Raw genomic sequence first — 23,900 nt, 5'->3', positions numbered from 1 at the left:
TATTCTTTTATTTAAAAAATGTGTTTCCTTTGGCGAGTTCTTAGTTTTAAATTGAACTTTTTCAGAGCCATGCAAAGATTTTTACACTATGGTACTGATTTAAAAGCAGTTACTGTATACATGTTAAGGGTTTTTTTCTGATTGGTCGGTATTATAATTGAAACTCCGCCTCCCCCTGTCATGGCCGCCATTCAGAATGTGCAGTGCCGTGCCATATCCATGGGCCAGGGCCAGGAAGTGCATGCTCGCCGCTTGCTGACCCAGAGCATGGCGGAAGGCGGCTGGCTGCTACTACAGAACTGCCACCTGGGCCTCGACTTTCTGGATGAGCTGCTGGAGACAGTGACGACAGCCGATGGCATCAACGATGGCTTCAGGGTATGGATCACCACGGAGATGCACCCCAGGTTCCCCATCAACCTGCTGCAGTCGTCCATCAAGTTCACCAATGAGCCGCCGCAAGGTAGGCCTCAGTGAACATCACCAGAGTGTTCACACCACCGGCGTCTCCAAGCTGTGCAGCACATGGAACGTCATCAGCCCAAGCCATGCATCAGTCATCCTCCTTCAGCTCATCCATTTCACATGACTTTGTCTTTTTAGCTGTGCAAGTTGGGTGTGTCAGCGGGTTTGGATGCTGAACCTGTGGTCAAAAGGTCACCAGTTCAAATCCCTCAGTTGGTGGTGTGGGATTTTCACCGTTGGCCCTTAACTCTAGGCCTGTCTGACCTCATTGCTCTTAATATATTAAATGAATGTAAATTTTAAATATAACCTTGCAAGAGATTTATAAGCCTGTCTGCCAGCATCACAAATCCTGCCGAAGAATTTATCGTAAATACATTATATTTATAAATAAAGAATGAAATGAATTCCACAATTTATAGGCTTTATTTATATGCACAATGTGCTCTTACCGTGTGTCAGTGTGCAGGAGGATTTGCCTCTGTGGCATAATGTAAAATTCAGGCAGATGTTTCTTTTGATAGAAAGGTAATGGGGAACATTTTGGGATATATTTTTAATCACCCATTATTATAAGGAGTGAAAACATTCTGTATAATTCAGTCAGGAAGGACTGATTTGAATAATTCTCTCTGAAATGTAGCTGCTGATGTTTATTTTCCATTTGCGTTTTATTGAGAAGTCAGTTCTGCGTCTTATTTCATTCAATGAAGAGGAAGTTAAATTTTTTCTAATTATAGGTCGCCAGTGTTGTTTGAAATAAATACTATGTTTCTGGTGAGTTAAACAGAATTTTCTTGAAAATGACTGGAAAGTGCAACTGATGAATGGCTCCAGTTTGCACCGAGGAATAGATGATTTATGTACAGTATATGGTTATATACTGTAAGTTAGCATTAAATACTGTGGATTTTTGGCTTTTAGTTTTATTTTTGACTACTAAATGAGAGTCTGGTTGTAGTAAAAAATATATTTTCTCCCTCACCGTTGCACAGGATAAGGTTTCTGAAAACGGCTGGATGGTATTTATTTGTGTTCATATTTCACATATTTTTTTAAAATGTGAACACATACTATGTTTTCCAAGCCCTTGGGTATTTCATATGCAGCATTGCTGTTATCGGAAAAATGCCCTGGGGTATCTGCTCTTTGCTTCACTTCAAGGCACGAAAAAAAGGATGGATATGTATTATAGATGAGAGGGTGACAACAGGTTGCATTTGAGACTCACTAACACAGAATATCAATCATACAATTCCTCTTCTAGGGCTTTTATTATAATCAGTACAGGAAATGCCAAGTCATTTATAATTACAATTAGGAAAAAAGACGTTGCTCTGTATAACTAAGGTCTCTGTAAGTGGCAGCTGTCCATTTCTAGCTGAATTTACGTGAGCATGCCGACAAAGCTCTGAAGTGGTGGATTGAACAAACCCAGGCGTACAAGCTGCTTCAGGTTACATTTATGAGCTGCAGAAAATGACATTTTGTCCGTCATGGATGAGCTGAGGGCGGTCGGGCAGTTGGGCTTGCACCTGCAGGGCTGTAGCTCCAGGTTCTTCAGTCGGCTTGTGAGACTTCCCTGTCCGTTTCATAAATTTGCGTCTAAACGGTGATTAGTGAGGATCTTAACCAGGGAAGGCTCACCACACGGAATTCTTGGACCCGGGACTAAATTATCTAAACCGGGTCCCAATGACGCACAGTCCCTCCCACCTGGGCCCTCTGCTGCCACCCTGAGACAGTGGGCCTGGCACAGGTGTCCCTTGCCTCATTCTCTGAGCCTTTAGGTTCATGATCTTGTACTGGGTTAAACCATTTATGGGAATTAATACTGAGGCTTGGCTCCAGCATCTGTGTTTCCTAGCTTCGAGGTCCAGGCATATGTTTGTTGGGTTTTGCTAGCGGTTTTTACCTGAATATTGCTTAGTGGTTAAGGTCTGGCACCATCCCTCTCTGACCCCTTCCTACCTTGTGCTAATATTACCGCATTTGTGGGTTTTTACAGGTGTGAAAGCTGGCCTAAAGCGGACCTACAGCACCGTGACCCAGGAGCAGCTGGACCTCAGCAACTTGCCCCAGTGGAAACCTCTGCTGTACGCTGTGGCCTTTCTCCACACGACGGTCCAGGTCAGGCTAAGCCTGGGGCAGTGCAGACCAGCTCCAGTGTCAGTCAAGTGTTAAATACCATTTTAAAGAACCTAAAGCTCAGTTTTCATGACCAAACTGAACCTTTCCTGCTGTTGGACATGTCCTGAATGTTTCCTTCTGAGGGTGACATGGTGGTGCAGTGGTTAGCACTGTTGCCTCACACCTCTGGGACCCGGGTTCAAGTCTCCGCCTGGGTTACATGTGTGTGGAGTTTGCATGTTCTCCCCATGTCGTCGTGGGGTTTCCTCCGGGTACTCCGGTTTCACCCCACAGTCCAAAAAGAGGCTGATTGGACTTGCTAAATTGCCTGTAGAAGTGCGTGTGTGAGTGAATGGTGTGTGAGTGTGCCCTGCGATGGGCTGGCCCCCCATCCTGGGTTGTTCCCTGCCTCGTGCCCATTGCTTCCGGGATAGGCTCCGGACCCCCCGCGACCCAGTAGGATAAGCGCTTTGGAAAATGGATGGATGTTTCCTTCTGCCTTCCTCTTGCTACAGGAGAGGCGTAAGTTTGGTCCCCTGGGTTGGAACATCCCATATGAGTTTAACCAAGCGGACTTTACATCCAGCGTGCAGTTTGTGCAAAACCACCTGGACGAGATGGACGCCAAGCGTGGGGTGAATTGGATCTGCCTGCGCTACATGCTTGGGGAAGTCCAGTACGGAGGCAGGGTCACAGATGACATGGACAAGCACCTCCTGAACACCTTTGCCCAGGTCTGGTTCAGTGAAAATATGTTCACTGAGAAGTTCTGCTTCTACAAGGGCTACATAATCCCTAAAGGAAAAAGTGTCCAGGATTACCTGCAGTATATTGACACACTGCCACTCGTGGATACACCAGAGGTTAGTATGCGTATGAACCGAAAGAAGGAAACGGGTTAGAAGGGGATGAATGTGAATTCACGGTGGAGTATGTTATGGGGATTTCAGTGCTGGGACCCTCAGCAAGACCCTCAACCTCCATCCGATCCTGCAACTGTCTGGCTCCACCCTCTACATTGTATGTTGCTTTGGAGAGAAGCATCTGCTCAGTAAATGAAATGTAACGTCAGCAGGAGTAAGATAATCCCAGTACAGTACCACTGATGTGCTGGGTTAGTGTCTTAAATTCCAAGTTGCTTCCAATGCACATACTATGACCTGACATTTTAAAAATGGGTTTCAACAATTTATTTAAAAATAACCAACACACGTTATATCCTTTTTCACTATATTTGCCTATATTTGCCTGACCTATATAACAATACATTTCAGTTTTTAAAATAAATAATACATCCATTTTAGGGTTAATTTGGGTAGGCGACATTAATATATTTGCAATTTTTGCATTAGAATGAAGTGAACTTTGCCGAACACTAAACATGGATTTGGAGATAATATTAAAGTGGCTGATTATACTGTACAGCTGAGTGTTCAGACTTTCAGGTTCTACATCAGTTCTGTATCAGTTCCTCCTGGGATCCAAGAACTGCCTCATTTTGTCCTCGCTTATGTTTTGTAGTGTAATTTTTTCAGTATGTCTGCACAGTATTTTTGTTTAACTTCAATGTTTTCATTTTTTTATTTATTCTCCAGCCTTTCACCTCTGCTTTCACCCTCAGCCTGTGTCTTTACTGTTTTAACAATTTTATTATTACGTCTAATAGCATAAATCATTTAATTTACAAAATTGCCTTTTTGAGTCGGCCATTTCGTTTGTCTGCTGCCTTTTGCATCATCCATCCTGCTTTGTTACACAGGATTATAGGCAGTATTTAATCAAACTTTAATCAAGTCCAGTTACTTATATTTTGGATGATGGCCAGTGTGGAGGGATCAGCAGGATATTGTAATGCAGATGTTATCTTGCGTATGAAAGCTGTAGCCATCACTGCAGCTGGACTGGGCTACCTCTACAGCTGGACTGGGCTACCTTGCAGCCTCTGCAGCTGGACTGGGCTACCTCTGCAGTGGGACTGGGCTACCTCTGCAGCCTCTGCAGCTGGACTGGGCTACCTCTGCAGCCTCTGCAGCTGGACTGGGCTACCTCTGCAGCCTCTGCAGCTGGACTGGGCTACCTTTGCAGCTGGACTGGGCTATCTCTACAGTTGGACTGGGCTACCTCTGCAGCTGGACTGGGCTACCTCTGCAGCCTCTGCAGCTGGACTGGGCTACCTCTGCAGCTGGACTGGGCTACCTCTGCAGTTGGACTGGGCTACCTCTGCAGCTGGACTGGGCTACCTCTGCAGCTGGACTGGACTACCTTTACCTTGCCATTCCAAATTTTTAAACCCATTCTTCTACATCAATTTTGGTGAAAGGAAGTGTGCCAAATAGCCTGCTCTCTTAATTCCTATTCCACCCACCAATGCTACTTCTGCGATATCATGCAGAGTCTTTATAATCTGCACAAACTTCTCTTCTTTTACCATTTACATGTGCTGTGATCATTTTCATTGTCGTCCTAGGCTGATGATCTCCCTTAATTAATTTCTGCCTTTTCGCTTTTCCTAAGTTCCTCGTAGATGTTTAATTGAGCTTTTGCCCTTGTCCTTCTTTGCTGGTATACAGACCTACAGCTTGTCCTAATGAGCTTTGCTCTCGGTTCATTTCCTGGTTGCACCATTCACAGTAACCTTTGATTCCGCCTACGTTTCAATATTGGCCGTCTCAAGTATTTTTTGTTTTCCTACATACAAAGAAGGTGTTCATAGCCATCATGCTTTCCTCGTTTTCAGTAATGGAGGTCACTTAATATGTGACTTTAATCATTCAATTCCTTTTTTTAATCAGCAGTCCCTTGCTCATAAATAACATTTAATGAAAAACATTTCATTAAGAAGGTTTAAATGTTAAAATCAATTTTATTTTAAGTACTAATGCATGATAAACACTTTTCTTTTTTTTCTCAAACAGTAAGTATTCATTATTTCAGGGTCTATCAGCTATGAAAATTTAAATTCCATTATCTCCTCAACCTTCATTTCCTTACAGTTATCTAAATGGATACAACCATGAATTAACTGACTGCATGCTTATTTTTTATGCATGTTGCCAACAGGTTTTTGGTCTCCATCCGAATGCTGACATAACCTATCAGACGAACATGGCCAATCAGACACTGAGCACCATTGTCAACATCCAGCCGAAGGACAGTGGGGGCGGGGGCGGTGAGACGCGGGAGGCAGCCGTGCTGAGGCTCGCCAATGAGATGCTGGAGAAGCTGCCAGCTGATTACGTACCGCATGAGGTAGCGACTCCTTCAGGGTGCCCAAATGTTCAATAGCCAGGGGTGGGTACTGGGCCCAGCTGAAAGCTGATTGGTCACCGGAGTGCCCCTTTCCTGCCACTCAGCGAATCAAAACTTACCCTCCCCCTCCGTGCATCATGGTACTTCTTTTGCCCTCCACCAGACATGAAAGAAGAACATGAAAAGAGCACATTAGAAACTTTTAAAACTTTTTTCCCCATGTTATCTTTTTCCCTCATAATTATGATTATAAAATACTTAGCATTTATTGATTAAACTGAAGGAAGTAAGAATTCTAGTGCAATGTGAAACTCAAGGCGCCTTGCTTCCTTGACAGGTCAGAGGCAGACTTCAGAAGATGGGCCTCTTCCAGCCCATGAACATCTTCTTGCGGCAGGAGATTGACCGCATGCAGCGCATCATCGCGCGCGTCCGGAGCACCCTCAGCGACCTCAAACTAGCTATCGATGGTAAGTTCCTGAAAGATGCTTCCCTGTATTCCCAGACAGTCTTTAAAACGTGCCGTGTACCTATTCAATTCATTTGTTTAATTATTGAATGCTTTAGAGACAAGGTGACATTTCAAGCGTAAAATGGAAAAGTACATTTTAATATACTGAAATTTTAAAAGTCATTTAGTAATTATAGTTGCATTGTTCCACTGAGTTTAATTTAACTTTCATAATCTTTTTTTTTTAATACCATTAAAGTCTTTGTCACATTTTTTTCTAGGCATCCTTTTATCATTAATATTGTACTCATGCTTTACATGTTTTAAGTAGCTTACAGATTATATTTAATGTCAGCTTATTCCATCCATGCTATGGTGTCTCGGTGGGTAACGTTGCTTCACAGTTCCAGGGATTATGCGTCATCTGCTGTGTTTATGTTTCTGTGTGTGTGGAGTTTGCACGTTCCTCCGGTACAGTTCCAGAGTTCCAGTTTCATCCAGGTACTCTGGGTTCCTGCTGCTCTCCAGAGACCTGCATTTTGGCATCATTAAATTGGACATAGTGTCTGATTATCTGTGTGATTTTTCTTCATCCGCTTATGTACTAATGAATATGTTAGAAACATCCAATCAGCACAGTCCTCTTTAGCTCTAAAGTCATCTTCAAGTCAAGCCTGTCAGTTTCAGAAGGGAGGACACTGACCTCTTCATTGCAGTGAATCGAACAGGACTGTAGGGACCTTCTGTGGCTTCTGAGATCACAGTCATTCTTTCTCGGATCCGGCTAGTTCAATTGGGTCTCTCATCAGAACTGAGTAATTCTCTAATGACGTATCAGTTAGTGTCCTGGATCGCATCAGTTTCAAACTTTCAAGGGAGGGTAGATTGGTGTAGGAATATGGACAGAGGAAGACATTCACATTTGTCGGCATAGTATTCAAGAGGCGTATAAATCAGATTATCGTAATAATGATGATTATTATATGCTCCTTCATTTGGAGCAGACCATACATAACAAAAATGGCAGGTTTCTCAGTATTTTTTACTATCTTAATACTATGTTTTTTTGTTGCCTTTTTCATTGCAAAAATTCATCTTCATGATAATGAAATTAATTCAACGATTACAAATGACCTTCCTAGATGCTCTGATGGTTGGTAGCTGAATGGGTGACGGTGTATCCTCACAGCTTCTGGGTTTGGGGGTTTGAATCCCGTCTTGTGTGTGGTGTTTGCATGCGATTCCCTGTGTCTGTTGGGTTTCCTTCTATAGTCCGAAGACATGTGTTCAGAAGCTTCTGAAGTGACCATTGGGTTTGTATCTGCCATGGACTGGCATTCCAGCTGGCGTGTTAACCAGGATAACCATTTAGAACTGGTTTATTTATTCTGAGTAAGTAATTTTATTTGCAACTAACTGCATTTACTTATTCAGCAGAGAGTTTTATTAAAAGTGATGTTCCATTGAGAAACCAGAAGTAATTGGGTGTTATGGACCTTGCTCAAGGGGTCGATAATGGAATATCTCTACCTACATTGGCATTTGAACTGGCAATCCTTTGGCTCACAGCATCCTAACCCACAGACACACAACTACAGCCAGAGTAACCCTACTGTTTTCTTTTTATCAGGCACTATCATAATGTCAGAGGACTTGAGAGATGCTCTGGACAATATGTATGATGCCCGCATCCCCAAGCTATGGTACAAGATCTCCTGGGAGTCAGCTACCCTAGGATTCTGGTTCACAGAGATGCTGGAGAGAAACCAGCAGTTCCACACATGGCTCTTCAGCGGCCGACCCAATCAGTTCTGGCTGACAGGCTTCTTTAACCCACAGGTAGAGTCTGGCAGGCCCGGATCTAGACTACCCAAGTTGGGCGGGGAGGGGGGGGGGTTTAGAAGATTTGGGTGGGCAGTTTTTTACACAATGGAGCATACTACAGTGATGTAACAGCTTTTAACCAAAGAAATAGGGGAGGCACATGGACATTCAATTTATGTTTGAACTATTTATGAACTGTACATTATGCTCTAATGGTTCTCTCTCTAATTAGGAAAGGCAAATGATAATAATAATAATAACTGTTATTATTATTAAGGGTTAAAATAAACATAAGCTTATCTACTGGTATATTCATGTCAAATTTGTAACTCAAAACTCAATACAAGAACACAAGAGCAAATGTATAACATGAATAGTAATACAGTGGAAGGAGGCTCCTTTAAGAGAAAAAGCATTTGAAAGATAATTAGCAAACCATAAACAAACTGACTTTGCAAACAAAGGCAGAAGCGATGGTGCGAAGTGGGCAGGGAAGATGTAACATCACTGTCTGAACTGCCTGCAGTAGCAGCCCACTTGGTTCGAAGCAGCCCCAGTCTAGGGGGTTGGGGAGTAACAGAATGGATGTGTTGACTGGACACGTGGTGTAGGGGCAGAACAAACATGGTGCACAAAACAAGTATTATAATCAGAGTGTGTATTTACAAGTTTGCTCACCACAGTGTAGGTACAGACTTCAAGAGAGACCCAGCTCAACACAACAAACAAAAGACTGTACTGTACTGACAGAGTCCCAAACTAACTCACCTGCAAAAGAAAAGTGAAAAAAGGCAATCTCCCTATACAAATATACAAATAAATTGAACAAAGAAAACGGCAGTTACTCTTTCACCATACACGATACACACTCAGAATGTCAACCCCAAGCACTAGGCTTTCCTGTAGTCAGGAACACAAGCAAAATTATTGGCGCTCAGGAAAGGAAATCATGGGGAAAAGCAAAAAGCGATAAACCAGAAAACAGAGCCATACCCAACCAATCAAAACAGAATAAAGCATAAAGTACAAACCCGTGGATCTCCAGGTTGGACAGAGCCAATGAAACATCAGATCGTTACATATGCAAACTGCCCAACACGTAATAAACATAAACCCTTGTGGCACAAACCCAAAAACCTTACAGCACGTAACACCCCCTCTCACAAATGTGAACCTCTACTGAGTTCACAATGCCACAGTACACATCAAGCTCAGGAGAGGGCATCACTCACGGTGTTACTCAAACCCTTTTTATGGAATATCTGGAGGTTGAAAGCCTGAATAATCAACAACTAACGAATTAAACGCTGATTGGTGTTGCGCATTTGATTGAGGGGGTTTTGGTCAGTAAAACCACCAACAGGGTACGTACTGTCACCTATGTAAGTCTCAAAATGTTGTAATGCTGGCAGCATTACAAGGGCTTCCCTTTTAATGGTACTCTAAGCAAACTTCCAGGGAAAACAACACACCGGCTAGTTGATTCCACGATTGCTTTCTTGGAGGAGGACAGCCCCATCCCAGAGTCGCTGGCATCCACCTCTAATTTAAATGGTTTGTCGAACTGAGGCGCGGCTAACACCAATACACTGCTGAGTAACACTTTAACAGAGGTTAAAGCAGACTGGGCAAGAGGGAGACCCCACAAACAGGGTTATTTTTTCTGAGCAAATTCCCAGAAAACGTTTCAGCTCCTTTTTTGTCTTGGCCACTGGAAAATACTCAATAACCTGCACTTCAACGTTTAGGGGTCTGACCCTTCTCTGACCTACTAATTTTCCAAGGTAAGTAACAGTACCCTGGTCCAGGTTAAGCACTAGGGAAGCCTGTTGTAGGTGCAGGAACACCTGATCCAGTGTCTCTATGTCCTCTTCCAATGTATTGGAGAAGATCACCGCATCGTCGAAGTATGCCTCATAGTTCTGTACACCCCCTAATACCTAGTGCATTAAGCGCTGAAATGTAGCTGTCACGTTACACAACCCGAAGGGCATCATGGTATTATGGAGAAAGGTGTCAGGTGTGACAAATGCAGATACCTTGGCTGCATGGGGCGTCATGGGCACTTGCCGGTAACCTTTCAAAAGGTCCAGTTTATTCACAAATGCAGTGGATCTGATGCAGTCAATTCAGTCCTAAGGAAAGGAAAAGCGCCCGGTATAGTTATGGCGTTTACCTTCTACAACTGCTGCAGAATCAAACAGTGTCATCTGGCTTTGGCACAAGCAAACATGATGAACTCCACGGGCTACAACTCAGAACAACCAGCTCATTCTCATGTAAATACGCAGTTTCATTTTAGAATAATGCACGTTTGTGTGGACTAACCCAATAGGGATGTTGCTTAATGGGGAGGTGATTAATAACATCGATGCCATGCTCGCAGACGTGGGTTCACAAAGGAACATCAGCAAATAACAATGGAAACTGAGTGATTTTGGATGTAATATCCCTCTGAGCAGCCAGTGGCAAGGGCAACACTTATGGTATCTATTATAAAAGTATCTGATAGATCGATGTCAGCGAGCTTGTGAAACTGACCACAAGTAAAAACACAGACTGGTAATGCAGTAGGGTGCTCCTAAGCAACATCATTTGTGTACAGCTCAGGTTCAGGAACAGGGCACCTGTCCTCCTGCAAGATCATGTAACGTACAGGGAGTTGTGGCTGTAACCAAAGAAATCCTCTGTTTGGAGGTACTGTATACACGGTGCAGTGGGACGACAGCCAGTCTTAACACGATGCCTTGTTCTAGCTCTTCACTGCCTCAATAAGTTGTATCAGAATGTGGTAACACATCTTTTACAAGAAATAACCACACAGGATAGTCAAGGGAGTTTCTGTCCCCCTTTCTTTACTGACACAAACCCCAAGAATGTAAAAGGCAGGAAAGTATGTTTCACTGAGGGTTTGCATAGGATCGAAGGGATCGAAGGGACCCGAGTGAGCAAGTACATGGACCTTTTTTGATACCTCATGACCCTCTTTACACTTCAGAGCTGGGCACCCAAATACGATGTGTCCCAGCTCGTGGCAATAATCACATTCCCTAGTTTCAGGGGCCTCAGTGGAGGGCGAAACACCCCCAGAAGGTTGTACCAGTTTGCTGGAGAACTTCCTAGGAATTTGCTCTTTGAGCTGATCAAACTCAGTGACTCCACTGGCGGTACACCACTTTTCGAACAGCACTATCTTTTCCCGAAAGTTTTGCCGATAAGCCTCGGGCACCATCTCGTACACCCTTAACACAGTGGCTTTCACAATATCATAATTCATACTCTGTTCAAGAGACATAAAGACCAGAGGTGTTTTGCCCATTCTAGAGTGGTGGTGATCCTCTCAAAAATAGGGAAATAAGCATCCACCTCATTCTCATGGAACACTGGAACCAGGCTGATATAGCGACTTACATCAAATCCAATACCACTAGGTTCGGAGGAACTTACCAGGGTCTTTTGGCAAGTGGTACTCACAGGCACCCTGATTGCATCATGGTCTACCCGGTCTGGGGTTTGAGGGGCCATGATGGGAGTGGTCACCTTTTGTGGGAGAGGCTCAAGTTTCTGCTGCCACTTTAAGGCGATTTCCTTGTCAACTTCAACCGCCACCACTCTTAAGTGCAGCAACTGGGCCCGGTGCTCCTGCTTCTTTATTTACAACTCCAGTTCCCGGAGATGGATAGTGAGCAGGTCCTCCCTGGGTGAGCTGACATCGGGAGCAATCCGAATGCAGCTAAGGAATACCCAGGCTTGAGCAAGATCCCTATGCAGAACGCTCCTCCTGTAGGACCCTCTTGACCACTTACTTAGTGGTGCCACCTGGGCCACCACGTTAAAGAACCCCGTGATCACTAGGAGATCATCCTTTTGGGAATGGTCAAATTGTTCCTGAGTAGGGTCCAAACTGAATTGCACCAAATCAAGCCAAGCCATTGTGCAAACCCCAACCACACACATTAGCCACACACACTCAAATATCCTTGCAGGGTCAGACTATCCCAGATGAGCCCCCAAATTCTGTTAAGTCTAGTGGGTTGAATAGATGTGTGGGTGGATGCAGGGTGTGGGGGCAGAACAAAAATGCTGGTATAAACAGAGTGTGTATTTGCAAGTTGATTAGGAGGCCAGATTTAAAAGGGTCACAATGTGCATCTGAAAGACAGCAACATTTTTACAGCACTGGGGCATTGGGATCTACATAGACTACAGGATGTGGTAACCTGTTAGCTGCACCAACATCTCTTCCAGCAGCAACCCAGCTTTCCTAGGTAGTCCTATTTTTAAAGTGTCTATAGTCATTGCCTTGAACAACATTTAATACTGTAATATTTCCATTATATGAACCTACTGCTTGTTTTTCTTTGGTAGTGAATGCAAATCATGGATGGATGGATGTTCACAGGAAACCTCTTTTGCTTTGAAGGGTTTCCTGACAGCCGTTCGCCAGGAGACCACACGCATGAACGCAGCCAAGGGGTGGGCCTTGGACACCGTCATCCTGCACAACGACGTTACCAAGGTGATGAGGGAGGACATCGCAGGCCCCCCGCCAGCGGACGTAGGTGGCGTCTACATCCACAGTCTCTTCCTGGATGGAGCTGGGTGGGACAGGAGGAACGCGAAGCTCACAGAGTCACCCCCCAAGGTTAGTTTGAGCTGCCTTTGGGAAAACGTGGCTCAGGGCTGAAGCATGAAGATGGCCATTGGTTCGTTTAATAGCAGGGGTCTGTTTTTTTACACAAACCAGCACCGTCAATCAATGAAGAAAATATGCCCAGATTTTAGCCTAAACATTTTCTCAAACACTTATTCAATGGAATTTTTAAGGTAGTCGGCAGACAACTTTTTGGCTTTAATAATGAGTGTATTTAGTAGCTACAAGGACAAAAAAATAATAAAAGGCTCTCCATACTAACGGAAATTTAACAAACATTTTGCCTACAGTATTTTGGCAGCCCATCATCCAGAGTAGCTCCTGTGCGTTTTCTCTCGTGTATAACACTCGTGCTGCCTTGGAATGCCATCAAACTTTCCGCAGTGTACAGACCACCTTTTCAGTTTTATGATAATTTGAGCTACTCCCATAATTGTGTAATGATATTGAAGAAAAATATTTCTTAAAATGAATGGAAGTGTTTTAGGAATCATAAAAGTAATTTCATTCAATTATATATTTTTTTAAGCGCTGATTTAAAATATTGATGTCGATAAATTTTCAGCGTCATCGTCATCAACTACGTCGACTAATCGCAGAAGACCTACTTATGACAAAATCATTTTAGGACAGCTAAAATGCAGAGTACAGCCCATAAATTGCTGAAAAATAATTTATGCGAAAATAATTATCTCAGCTAATTTTTTCTTAGAAATTTAGAACCCTTGTGTAATTCCTAATTAATGCCATTTTAGTGATTATACTGCTCTTGTGCCCAGACCGAGATCAGAATGAATATTGACATTCTTTATTCAGCGTCTGCTTGCCTGATGAATAGACTGATCCCAGCTGGCAGTTCAGAGTCAAAATCCACTGTTATCATTGAAATGTGAAGAGTACTGTAGTAATGAGAGAAAATGGACTTCGATTCGTTAGTTTAACCCACTTCCCTTGGGTTACTTTGTGGGCTCTCGTTGGGTTGAACAGCTAGCAGTTTTCCTACCTGTCTCATTTTTTGCTAGTGTTTTTTTGCTAGTTGGCTCAGTCGTTATCGTACTGCATGTGGAAGCGCATGTGGGAGTGGTGTGTAGCTGAGCGTGTTAGGATGCTGTGCCTGTGATCAGAAGGTTGCCGGTTCAAATCATGGGGTTGGCAGAGTGATTTCTAAGGTTGAGCAAGGCTCTTAATCCCCAGTTTCTCTAGGGACCAGCTGACCCTGCTTTCTTAAAAATGTATGTTGCCTTGGTTAAAAAGTTCTGATAAGTAAATGTGTGGTTGCTTCCCCACAGGTTCTCTTCACTCCCCTCCCTGTGGTCCATGTCTATGCTATCAGTACCGCTTCATCCCCGGATCCAAAACACCAGCAGGTGGCGACTCTCTACTCCTGCCCTGTCTACAAGAAACCTCGACGTACTGACCTCACTTATATCTTCTCCCTGTTCTTACGCACATCAAAGGCGCCGGACCACTGGACGCTCCGCGGTGTGGCGCTTCTGTGCGACTCTAAATGAGAGGCCGTGTCCTGCAATGCCACCTCCTGGACTCTAGAGGGATACATCAGGGGTCAGCCAGGTCACATCCTTAAGGATAGGACCTGTTGTGTCTTTTAGAGAGGTCTCGTGAAATTGGTCTATCTAGTCATCAAACCTTCATCAGCAAAATAGTGACATGTATGTGGAATGAGAGCATCTGACATTTTTGCATTCAGTTTCTCCTGCATTTAAGAAATGCATGGATTAACGTATTCTGTCACCAGATGAGTGGCTGGAGATGGGTGAATGGCTAGATTACTAAACTTTATTGTTATGTGTTTTTTTTTTAATGATGCTGTCATCTAAATCAGTGATTGATCCATTTTTGCAGATGCACTTAAAATAGTGTAATTTGATTCTTCTTGTCAAACATTTTGACGAGGTATTGTGCAAAGAAGGAAAAACGTACCATGTAATTTGCTCTCTTTGGAACTTCAAGAAACAAAATATATTGATTCTGAATGCCTGAAAATCATGTTTCTTATTTCCAAGTATTTCTCATTTCCAAATATTTCAATGATCCTGATGTTTTTGGGTTACATTTCAGTGGTATAAAAAGGGAAAACTGAACAGTACTTAGATCATTAACCTTCTATAATGTGAAGCGACAGTTTTATATTTTATATGTATATTTATATTATATATATATATATATATATATACACACACACTTTTCCCTCATTTTCCACATAATACAGCAGTGATATATTTATGAAACATATTTTTATTGTTAATTATACCAGAAGAAATTATTCATGCATCCACTCTAATTTGTATAAACAAATTGAATAAATTTCATGCATTGACTGTGTATAGAAACAAGAATAAAAAATACAAACTGATAACATATCATCTATCACTAATCTACGGTGTTGACACAAGAATATTCTATTAGAGTATCAGATAAAAGAATATGATGTATTCTTTTATTTAATTTAGATTTCCAAACATGAAAGTGAAAAATACAAATGAGTATGCACAGAATTCTGTGTTCTGCTGGAATGAAGGATGATAAATACCACTGTCAAACTGAAGTCTACTGTGGTTATACTGTAATTGCTGCTATATTACATATTTTTAAACTATTATAAATGTAGAATATCAAGTACGTTACACCAAGCTAAGGATCAGAAAACATTAAATTAAAATAGATTGATAAATTTAACATCCCAGAGTAGAAATATGATTTTTAAAATCAGTGATAAAGTATTCCGTTCAGTATCACATCAACAGTAAACTACTCATATCAGACAATGTATTTAGCTATTAATCACATGAAACAAATTCTTTTTTTTAATGAACTTTTATAAACTTAAGCTGTACAGTATTATGGAGTTCATTTATGATGTCATTTAGTTCGCAACAGATTTTTAATAAATCTACATTATATAACTATATCATGCAGCTTTAGCAAGATGTATAAACATTTACATATTGTGCAAATTACCACCATCAATTTGCAATACTGAAGACTATGATAGACTTTGCACTAATAAATATTCAACTAAAATCTGAATATAACTGCAAGTAATTTTTTATTATTTATCACATTACTAAATCACTGGATCAACGTGTAAACTCACGTCTTGTGCATGATTTTAGATTCAGAGTGTAACCTGCTTCTTAATAACTTTATGGAGATCTACATATTCACTGCTTCAACTGTTCACCTACTTTACTCTGCATTAATTCAAATAAATTAAAGATACTCTTCAGAGACCAGCTGACTGAGTACTTTTATCAACCTTTGCCTTGGCTTTGTATACTTATTTTAATATGAGACTTACTTTAACATGGTATTCAGATGTTTCACTTTTTCTATTTTCATGCATCACTTTCTTCTTCAAAATGTGTTTTCCACCACAGCCAGACAAAACCACATTGCAGTACCAGAATAAACATACATTTATCAGTCTTTACTTTCATTATTCGCACAATTAATTGGCAGTTCAAGTTACACCAAAAATTCAAGATAAAATCTGAAGTCCCTCAGTGTTTGAGCAGGTTACTATTTGACTGAAATTCCTTATGTTAACGTAACGTGTTACATATTGTAGAGGAGAGAAAACATCAGTTATTTCATTCCTCTTTTTAATGAGATTAGAAGCAAATATTTCATAACAAATCCCCTTTGAACATTTCATTTCATAATAATTGTATAGTATTGCTAATTACTTGGTTCTTCTATACTCTCCTCCAATAAATCACCCCAGAGAAGACATCTAAATAAATCCTTTGATCCTGTATTCAGTGTGCATTAAAAAAAGAAAGAAAAAGTATGAAAATCTGTGTAAATCTGAACTTCAAACAATTGTTTATCTTCTTTCACCCCCGGCTGTTCCTGCAGCTTAAGAAAGTTGCTTCATGTCGTACACAGGAACCTCGACCTCGTCCGCCCTGCCTGTCTCCGACGAGGCTACACCAGAATCCATCCTCGCTCCCTCTCTCCTCCTTGCCCCAAACTCTGAGATGGAGACTCCTTTGGGCTCCGTCACCACCTCTGTGTAGGTGACATCAGGGTTGGCCTTGCGACCCTTTGGGGGAGGGATGGGTGCCGTGGCCTCAGTGGCACCCTCTGCCCCCTCCTGGCCTTCAGCGACGGTCCTTTCCTTCTTCAGGTTCAGTTTGGCCGGCACCGTCTTGGTGATGGTCTCCTTGAAGCGCTCTCCCGACTGCCGTATCCTTTCCCGCCGCTCGGGAGGTACGATGCGCTCCCCGAGCCGGCTGACCTTGGTGCCCAGGTTTTCCCTGGTTTTGGAGAGGTTTTCCCGGGAAAACGTGGCCTTCAGACTCTCGATGCGCTTCAGGCCTGTCTTCTTAATGCGGGCGGCAGCGGAGGAGTCTGCTTCTTCCACCACCATATACTCCTCATCGGAGTCCGGTGGGACCTCAAAGGTGTCCGGCTCTACGGCGGTCCCTGATGATCCAACCTCTTTCGGCGCCTTGGAAGCATCCACTGCAGGGACCTCCTTGTCTCCCTGTAGCAAAGAGCAAAAACACAAAGAACAGGCTATAGACGGATTTCTCGGTTTTCCTTTCTTTTACCCGCATGCTGTTCTAACTATCAATCCATTCCCCATGCCTAAGGTCCAAGAGCAGACCGAGAAATGTGTTAAAGAGAATGAAGCTGAAATACACAATGAATAAGGAACCTCCTAGACTGCTGCTTCAGAATATTGTGAAAGTTTTGCTCTCTAAATAGGTTTTTAAAATTATATTTTACTGTATGTTGAAATATTATAGATGATATCATGATGTATCATTGCTCACCTTGTGTTATTTGTCCTTGAAATAAAAATATATACAAAAAATAATACTTTTCATATAATTCTTCATGATTTTATTGCACATTTTACACTCAGGGGTAACATAATGACATAATTATGATTTAAGGCAGTAGCTACTGTTATCCAGGCCGGTTTAGTACAGCTTCAGTGGATTTTGCTTATGGGGCTGTACAGCACTACTGTGTACAACCATTTGTGGGTCATTGTGGGTGCAGCACTGAAACTGCATATAGAAACCTGTCAGTGAAGTATGTAACAGTGATGTGGGACAATGATGATGATGATATTATTATTATTATTACTATTATATCTGCATAAGTAATAAGAGTTGCACCAGTACTACAGGTTGTAGTGACTGTAGACAAATCAGAAATCCTTGGCAATTATGTTCACTGCCCATTGTTTTTTGAATAAAACATTTTTTCTAACAATGCTTCTTTGTGTCCTAAATGTTAATTTATTATGATACCCTGTCAAAGCTCAGTCTTTAGAAAACTGCAACTGGAAAGACAATTTATTTGCACAAGTGTTAACTTGCCCCAGTCTTGAAACCTAGCTAATATGCAGCTACAAACAACGCTAGATATTGCGGACTCAGGTGGAGCTGCGCAGTAGCCTCAGATCTCGCACCATATGTACAACGTAAGTGCATCAGAGATCTACAAATTATTATTTTTTAAAAATTGGATAAATGCACAGGACACAGGATAGTTAGTTAAAATTAATTTATTATATCGATAAAAAGCTCTTTCAAAAAATTTAACTGGGAAGACATTTTTCGAACCTCATTTTACACGTAAGAACACTATTTGAATTATAATGTTTATGATATAATATGATTCTGGGTAATCAGGCCCCACTGAGTGACCAGTATGGATTTCACATTTTTTACTGTTTCATAAGTCTGTGTAGCTCTTGCTTATTGTCCTTCAGTCTCAGGGCTAGTTGGCAGCTTCTTATCTTAGATCATATCAGTCTTCCCAGGCCTTCTTAAAATAAACCTAACGAGAACTGAATATTTCATTACTGCTACATATATGTGACACATTATATTTAAGTGACACATACTTCATTCAGAAATAAAGAGAAATAGAATACAAATGATGTGGCATACTGTAAAATTAGCATTTTTATGACTTTGATGATATATGAGTATATACATTATGTGTGTGTGCATGTGTGTGTCTGTGTTCCTTAAATTTCGTGTGGTTTCTATGCCTTGTATTCACTCTCCTTTTGGTAGCACTGGAATTGTTCCCAGATTGCTCTCTTCGGCACTCTCAGCTCGCACCTTTCAAAAGATTTTCACAAAGAAAAGAGCGTCTCAGTGACATGAAGCTCAGCGCTGGGATTCTTCTTAAACACGCACATAAACCAGAACCAGAAGTATGTCTGCTGGTTGCTGAACGGTAAATGAGAACAGATTGACAGCTACTACCGCGTGTGGAGAGGCAGTCATTAAGCACCCATGGAGTCCAGTCAAAGACAATTAGCTAGTTGTTTGAGTTTGATATATTTACCATCTGGAGTCTACGGTAACAAAGCATTTAAAATAAATTCCAGTGTAATTTTGACAACTATTGTCATTGTATATCTTTAGCAGTTATTATAGACAGGGTCAATTCTAGCTATAACCAGAATAGACAGTTACCTGGGGCCCCTGAATTATCTGAATTGCAGACAAAGTGACTTTGTGGTTTTCTTGGTAGGGGGGGCCTTTGCCTAGGGGGCCTGAAAAGGTAGATCAGACCCTGGAAATACATCGACTTCTGCCTCTTTCATTTTAATTCTGCACCTGTTGCACCCCATTTATGTCACCATTCTGTTTTGTACTTTCTTGACACTGGGTCTTAATTTGCAGTCCATTCACCTTCCAACGGCTTACATGACATGTGATCATTGTAAGGCAGAAGCTTAGTGCAGTGAGCATGGTGGTTAAAATCAGGGCACGCCCGACTAATACAGGAGAAAGTTTGCCTAACACAGGGAGAACATGCAAACCCAAAGGCCACGGGTTTTTATCACTTTTTCATTTATTGCGTTAAATGCAGACTTTTCATTTTTGTTTAGCATAGGCAACTCGAGTGAACAACTATAAATGAAAATTTAAGTCAAATAAAACAAGTGTCATTTATAACATGGAAAGAGTATGTAACAGTGCATGTCTGACATCGTGTTAACTGGTTGTGTGATGATTGTCAAATTCTAGACTTTAAATGCACTAATTAACTGATGTAACAGAGCAGTATTTAATGTCCCTTGCAGGAAGAATGCCTTGAATTTGCCGTTATAACTGCTAGAGGAGGTTATTATGATGAATCAGAGATATAACATTTTCTTCCTAATAAAGGTACTCAAATCGTGAACATACCGTAAGTATATTTGTTACCAAGCAATGATTATTAAACTTTTTTTTATTATTAAACTCACTCATTTTGAGTGAGTAGCATGCAAATGTGGAAAATCACAGTTTGTGCAAAAAACGTTTGACTAGTAGTGTTTAAGATGACATTGGTACCTCCCTTAACAACATATCGGAAAAATCTGCATGGTGTTTAATGCTCAATGCAGTGGAACTTTCCAGGTTTTAATGGGGATAGAATTAAATGAAATTTTCCAATGAAAAAGTTGCCTTCACAGTGCATAGATTTTTTTTGGTCCATTACACATTCCCATTGCTACATTGTAGGCTTTCCTCCAGACTTGGAAACAAAATCATCCAAGCATTTTATATATGAGGTCAGATTACTTACAATGGACTATAATGTGTCGAATCGGCAGTGAACAGGGAAATGAAAAGCGGACTTTTGATTTTGGGTTAGTTATTTTCACTGCATCACTGCTAAATTATAATGGTCCTCGCCATAAATTTTTCTGTCACTTTTATGAAATTCTATTTTTAGGATTGATTCATTAGTCAGATATCATTCTAATTTAATATAATGTTTCCGTAAACCTTGACCGTTTTTTTTTTTTTTAATGATTTTCCTGCAGAGCCAAAAGCCGAGGGTGTAAAAGAACCAGGTAATTAGCAACACTGTACACTAATTATAAAATGATTCACCAAAGCAGTAGGACATGTCGGATTGGTTCCAAATGGTTTGAGATTGCAGTAATGACCATTTACTCAGTAAGTACACATTTTAATGAGCACGGATTACTGTCATCATAAAATTACTTCTTAATGAGCATTATATGCATTTTACATAATACTTTTCATTGGATTTCTTTTAACCAATTTTTGCTCTTTTCTTTCATTGTAATCCAACATGCTGACAGTCACTGATAAGCAGTCGAATCATACATTATGGGTCATTAATTTTCTGTACATGCAAGAAGCCCTACATTATAAATGCAATGAACATATCAATAACCAGCATTAGGGATTAATACACCACATCGTTTCTTTACTTGTATGGCATCTAATAAATGTTTATTTTTGTGATGGATCGGATCAAAACGATAATAATTATATATGCTTTCAAAACAATGGTACTTAATCAGCTATACTAATCAAGTTATGATAATCAGGCATATAGACTTTCTGGCATTGGTGCAGGAAATATATTTTAATGAATCATTCCAACAACAAAACTTCATAATAAAATTCTGCACAGATTAGAGCTTAAGCAAAGTGCAAACATGGTGTAAAGTCTGTTCTGTTAAACTGTGCTGTCGTTCAGGGGTTTGCCTCACATGGCTAGGCTAGAAATGTCAGGATTGTCTAACTGCAGTCGATAGTGCAGTACTGTATGTGTAAATGCACTATGTATCATTTTTACTTCCTTGGACTGTGTGAGTTTTCTCATAATTGCTAAGTCTTGTTGCATGTGGCTCAATGGGTTGAGCATGACCTAATTAATCATGTCAAAATAGATGCTTTGGCAATTTTATTTTAAAAATTCTTTATCTTTGTTTGTAAAAAAGAAACTACAAACAAACTGAAAACTCACATAAGAAGTTATAGATGTTGCAGGTATATAGTCAACTTATAATGTATATTCATTAATATGCACACCTAAATATAACTAAACACATAATTAATTTCTAGGAATATCTTAGACAATATATAGACCATTTTATTTGATTATCCTAAAAATAGTTCCCTGGAAATTTCAGACATCGTCTGGGAAAATCCCTAAACTAAAAGTTAAATTTACATTTGCACATTTAGCATAAATTTACATTTGCACATTTAACATAATTATCAATATTTACATATATTTTACTCTTATACATAGTTAATTGTGTTTCGGGTTACATCATTCATCGCTTTGTTAAAAACTACAGTAGTTTGCTCTCTTCTATTTGAATTCGGTGCTGACTGCCCGCCCAGAGAGCTGTGCTTTTTCAGTGTGAAACCCGAGCTCCTGTCGACCCGCGAGCTGCCAGCCAGGTGGAAAGCAGAGCCGTGCTGATTGGCAGGCCCCTACTGTGGAACAGCTACTGGCTGTGAGCTGCGTATTGCTTTTCATAGGTGTGATGCATAACCTTTTAATGGGCGGCAGTTCATCTCATATCCTTACTTCCATCAGCTCCAGTCATATGCTAAGAATAATCAGGCTGTGATGAGGGTTGGCAGCTGTTGGCTTTAAAGGATGAAACTGCCGCCAATCAGCTCTTTACTTTCTGGAGCAGAGAGCCATCCTACTCCAGGCAAATCCTACTTTCGTTAAACTCCAAGCCAGCTCCTACCACAAAACAAGCTCATGCGTAAATCATCCCTTAATGGAATTAACAGGTTTGTAAATTTTATGTCCTGTTTTTCTTAAAAGACATTAGCTATTTCCACATTTAACATCAAGTGCCATGTACTACCATGTTCTCGAAACCTGGTAAACTTCCTGAATACCATAATTCACAAATACAACAATATCAATATATACCAACATACTTACAGTAGACTTATGCAGCTTAATAAGCAAGCAAACAAATAAATAAATAAGGCAATATGTCTCTTCCAATGAAACATGAATATTTGTTTTTCAAAACTAAACCCCGTGCACAGAGGGCAAATGCTGACATTTTCTGGAGAGTTATTTTTAGACATGGAAGGCAAATCAATCAATTTGTCAGATCCAGGGTATTCTCATGTTACATGCTAAGTAACAGGTGACTGAAGCCTAGTGGACAATCTCAAAGGCAAACTATTTCCAATCTGTCCAATACATGTAGCACATTTCACCCCTCGATTTATGCATTTATGAATGAAATCAGATTTAGCAAGTTGACTTACCTGGTAGATAACCACCCGGAACTTGTTTTTCATCAACAGCTCCCCTTGTGTTTCTTCTACCTTCTTTACTCTCAGGTTCTGCTTCTCGATCCTGACCCGGACATCCTTGATGTGGGTGCTGACTTTGCGGGTCTTTTCCAGCAACTTCTCCACTGTGCTGCTGGTAGTGGCATGATCTTTGGTCAGCTTGAGCACATCAGTCTGGATGATCTTGACGGTGTTCTCCAGCTCCAGTTGACGCTCTTCCATGCGCTGTTGGCAGGCCTGCACATTGTCAATGATACCTGCAACCCTCTCCAGCAGGGATAGGATAGTGAGGGAGCTGTTGGGGTTACCTGTGTCCTCCTCAGCAGCTGACACTTGGAGTCTGTCTGCCATTTTGGCCATGCGGTACTGCTGAGGATCCATGTGAAGAGCAACGCAAGACGCTTAGATAAGCCGTCTTCCTCCTGGGTCGTGTAAAGATCTGATGAAGGATGTGAGTCACCTGCCTTGTCTTTTTCAAACTTCTATCTAGAACATTGAATCTGGGCCACGAGTTTGTCCGATCTGTGGGAGACTCTAGCTTGCAAGCAAAACAAGTCACTTCCAAAGAGAGTCTCGTTGTCACTCAGCGCAGATGTGAATCTGTTTCGGGAAAAGCTGAGACTCCACCTACCCCAAGTATGGTCGCTTGGTCTTCTTGAGTCCAAGATGGGAGTAGTACTGGTCAGTGAATAGGGAGCTGAGGAAGGTGGTATCATTGAAGTGATACACACTTCACAGCTATAAATACTTTTGTAAGGTGACACTTCACACTTTTTTGGTAGAAGCATTGCTCACATAATGGAAATCCCCAATCCATTCCCTTTCAGTTGCATGCAACCTTTATATATTCCTTTTCCATTCAATGTAGCTATATACAACTAACAAATGCATTTTAAAAACTAGCTTATGTGTTTATAGGGTATGGTATAGGGTACAAAGGTTAGCAGTATATTGATTTTTTTCTTGTTTTTCTGTTTTTATAAGTTATATGAACCATTACTAAATAGTAACTTTACAAACAAAAAACGGATTTAATTTGTTGATT

The 23,900-nt window shown here is 41.1% G+C and overlaps 2 protein-coding genes across 2 annotated transcripts in view; one reads left to right on the top strand and one right to left on the bottom strand.

Moving 5' to 3' along the window:
* The window catches only part of dnah5l (dynein, axonemal, heavy chain 5 like), a 108,853-nt gene extending 93,038 nt beyond the window's left edge, over window positions 1-15,815 (top strand). Inside the window, exons 71-78 of the mRNA XM_049025218.1 lie at window positions 196-463; window positions 2,474-2,595; window positions 3,111-3,458; window positions 5,656-5,844; window positions 6,182-6,314; window positions 7,926-8,134; window positions 12,543-12,764; window positions 14,063-15,815. Of these exons, the coding sequence (XP_048881175.1) occupies window positions 196-463; window positions 2,474-2,595; window positions 3,111-3,458; window positions 5,656-5,844; window positions 6,182-6,314; window positions 7,926-8,134; window positions 12,543-12,764; window positions 14,063-14,284 (1,713 nt within the window). The 3' untranslated portion in view covers window positions 14,285-15,815. The remainder of the gene's footprint in view (window positions 1-195; window positions 464-2,473; window positions 2,596-3,110; window positions 3,459-5,655; window positions 5,845-6,181; window positions 6,315-7,925; window positions 8,135-12,542; window positions 12,765-14,062) is intronic.
* cavin4b (caveolae associated protein 4b) lies at window positions 15,010-23,555 on the bottom strand. Its single transcript, XM_049025031.1, has 2 exons — window positions 22,829-23,555; window positions 15,010-17,283 (listed from the first exon to the last, which is right to left on the bottom strand). The coding sequence occupies exons 1-2, from the start codon at window positions 23,234-23,236 to the stop codon at window positions 16,654-16,656; spliced, it is 1,038 nt and encodes a 345-aa protein (XP_048880988.1). The 5' UTR covers window positions 23,237-23,555; the 3' UTR covers window positions 15,010-16,653.
* Between the last annotated feature and the right edge of the window lie 345 nt (window positions 23,556-23,900).

The sequence above is a fragment of the Brienomyrus brachyistius genome, chromosome 1 (assembly GCF_023856365.1).
Source record: "Brienomyrus brachyistius isolate T26 chromosome 1, BBRACH_0.4, whole genome shotgun sequence".
In the NCBI taxonomy this organism is placed as follows: Eukaryota; Metazoa; Chordata; class Actinopteri; order Osteoglossiformes; family Mormyridae; genus Brienomyrus; species Brienomyrus brachyistius.
This window is presented reverse-complemented; position numbering and strand designations above follow the sequence as displayed.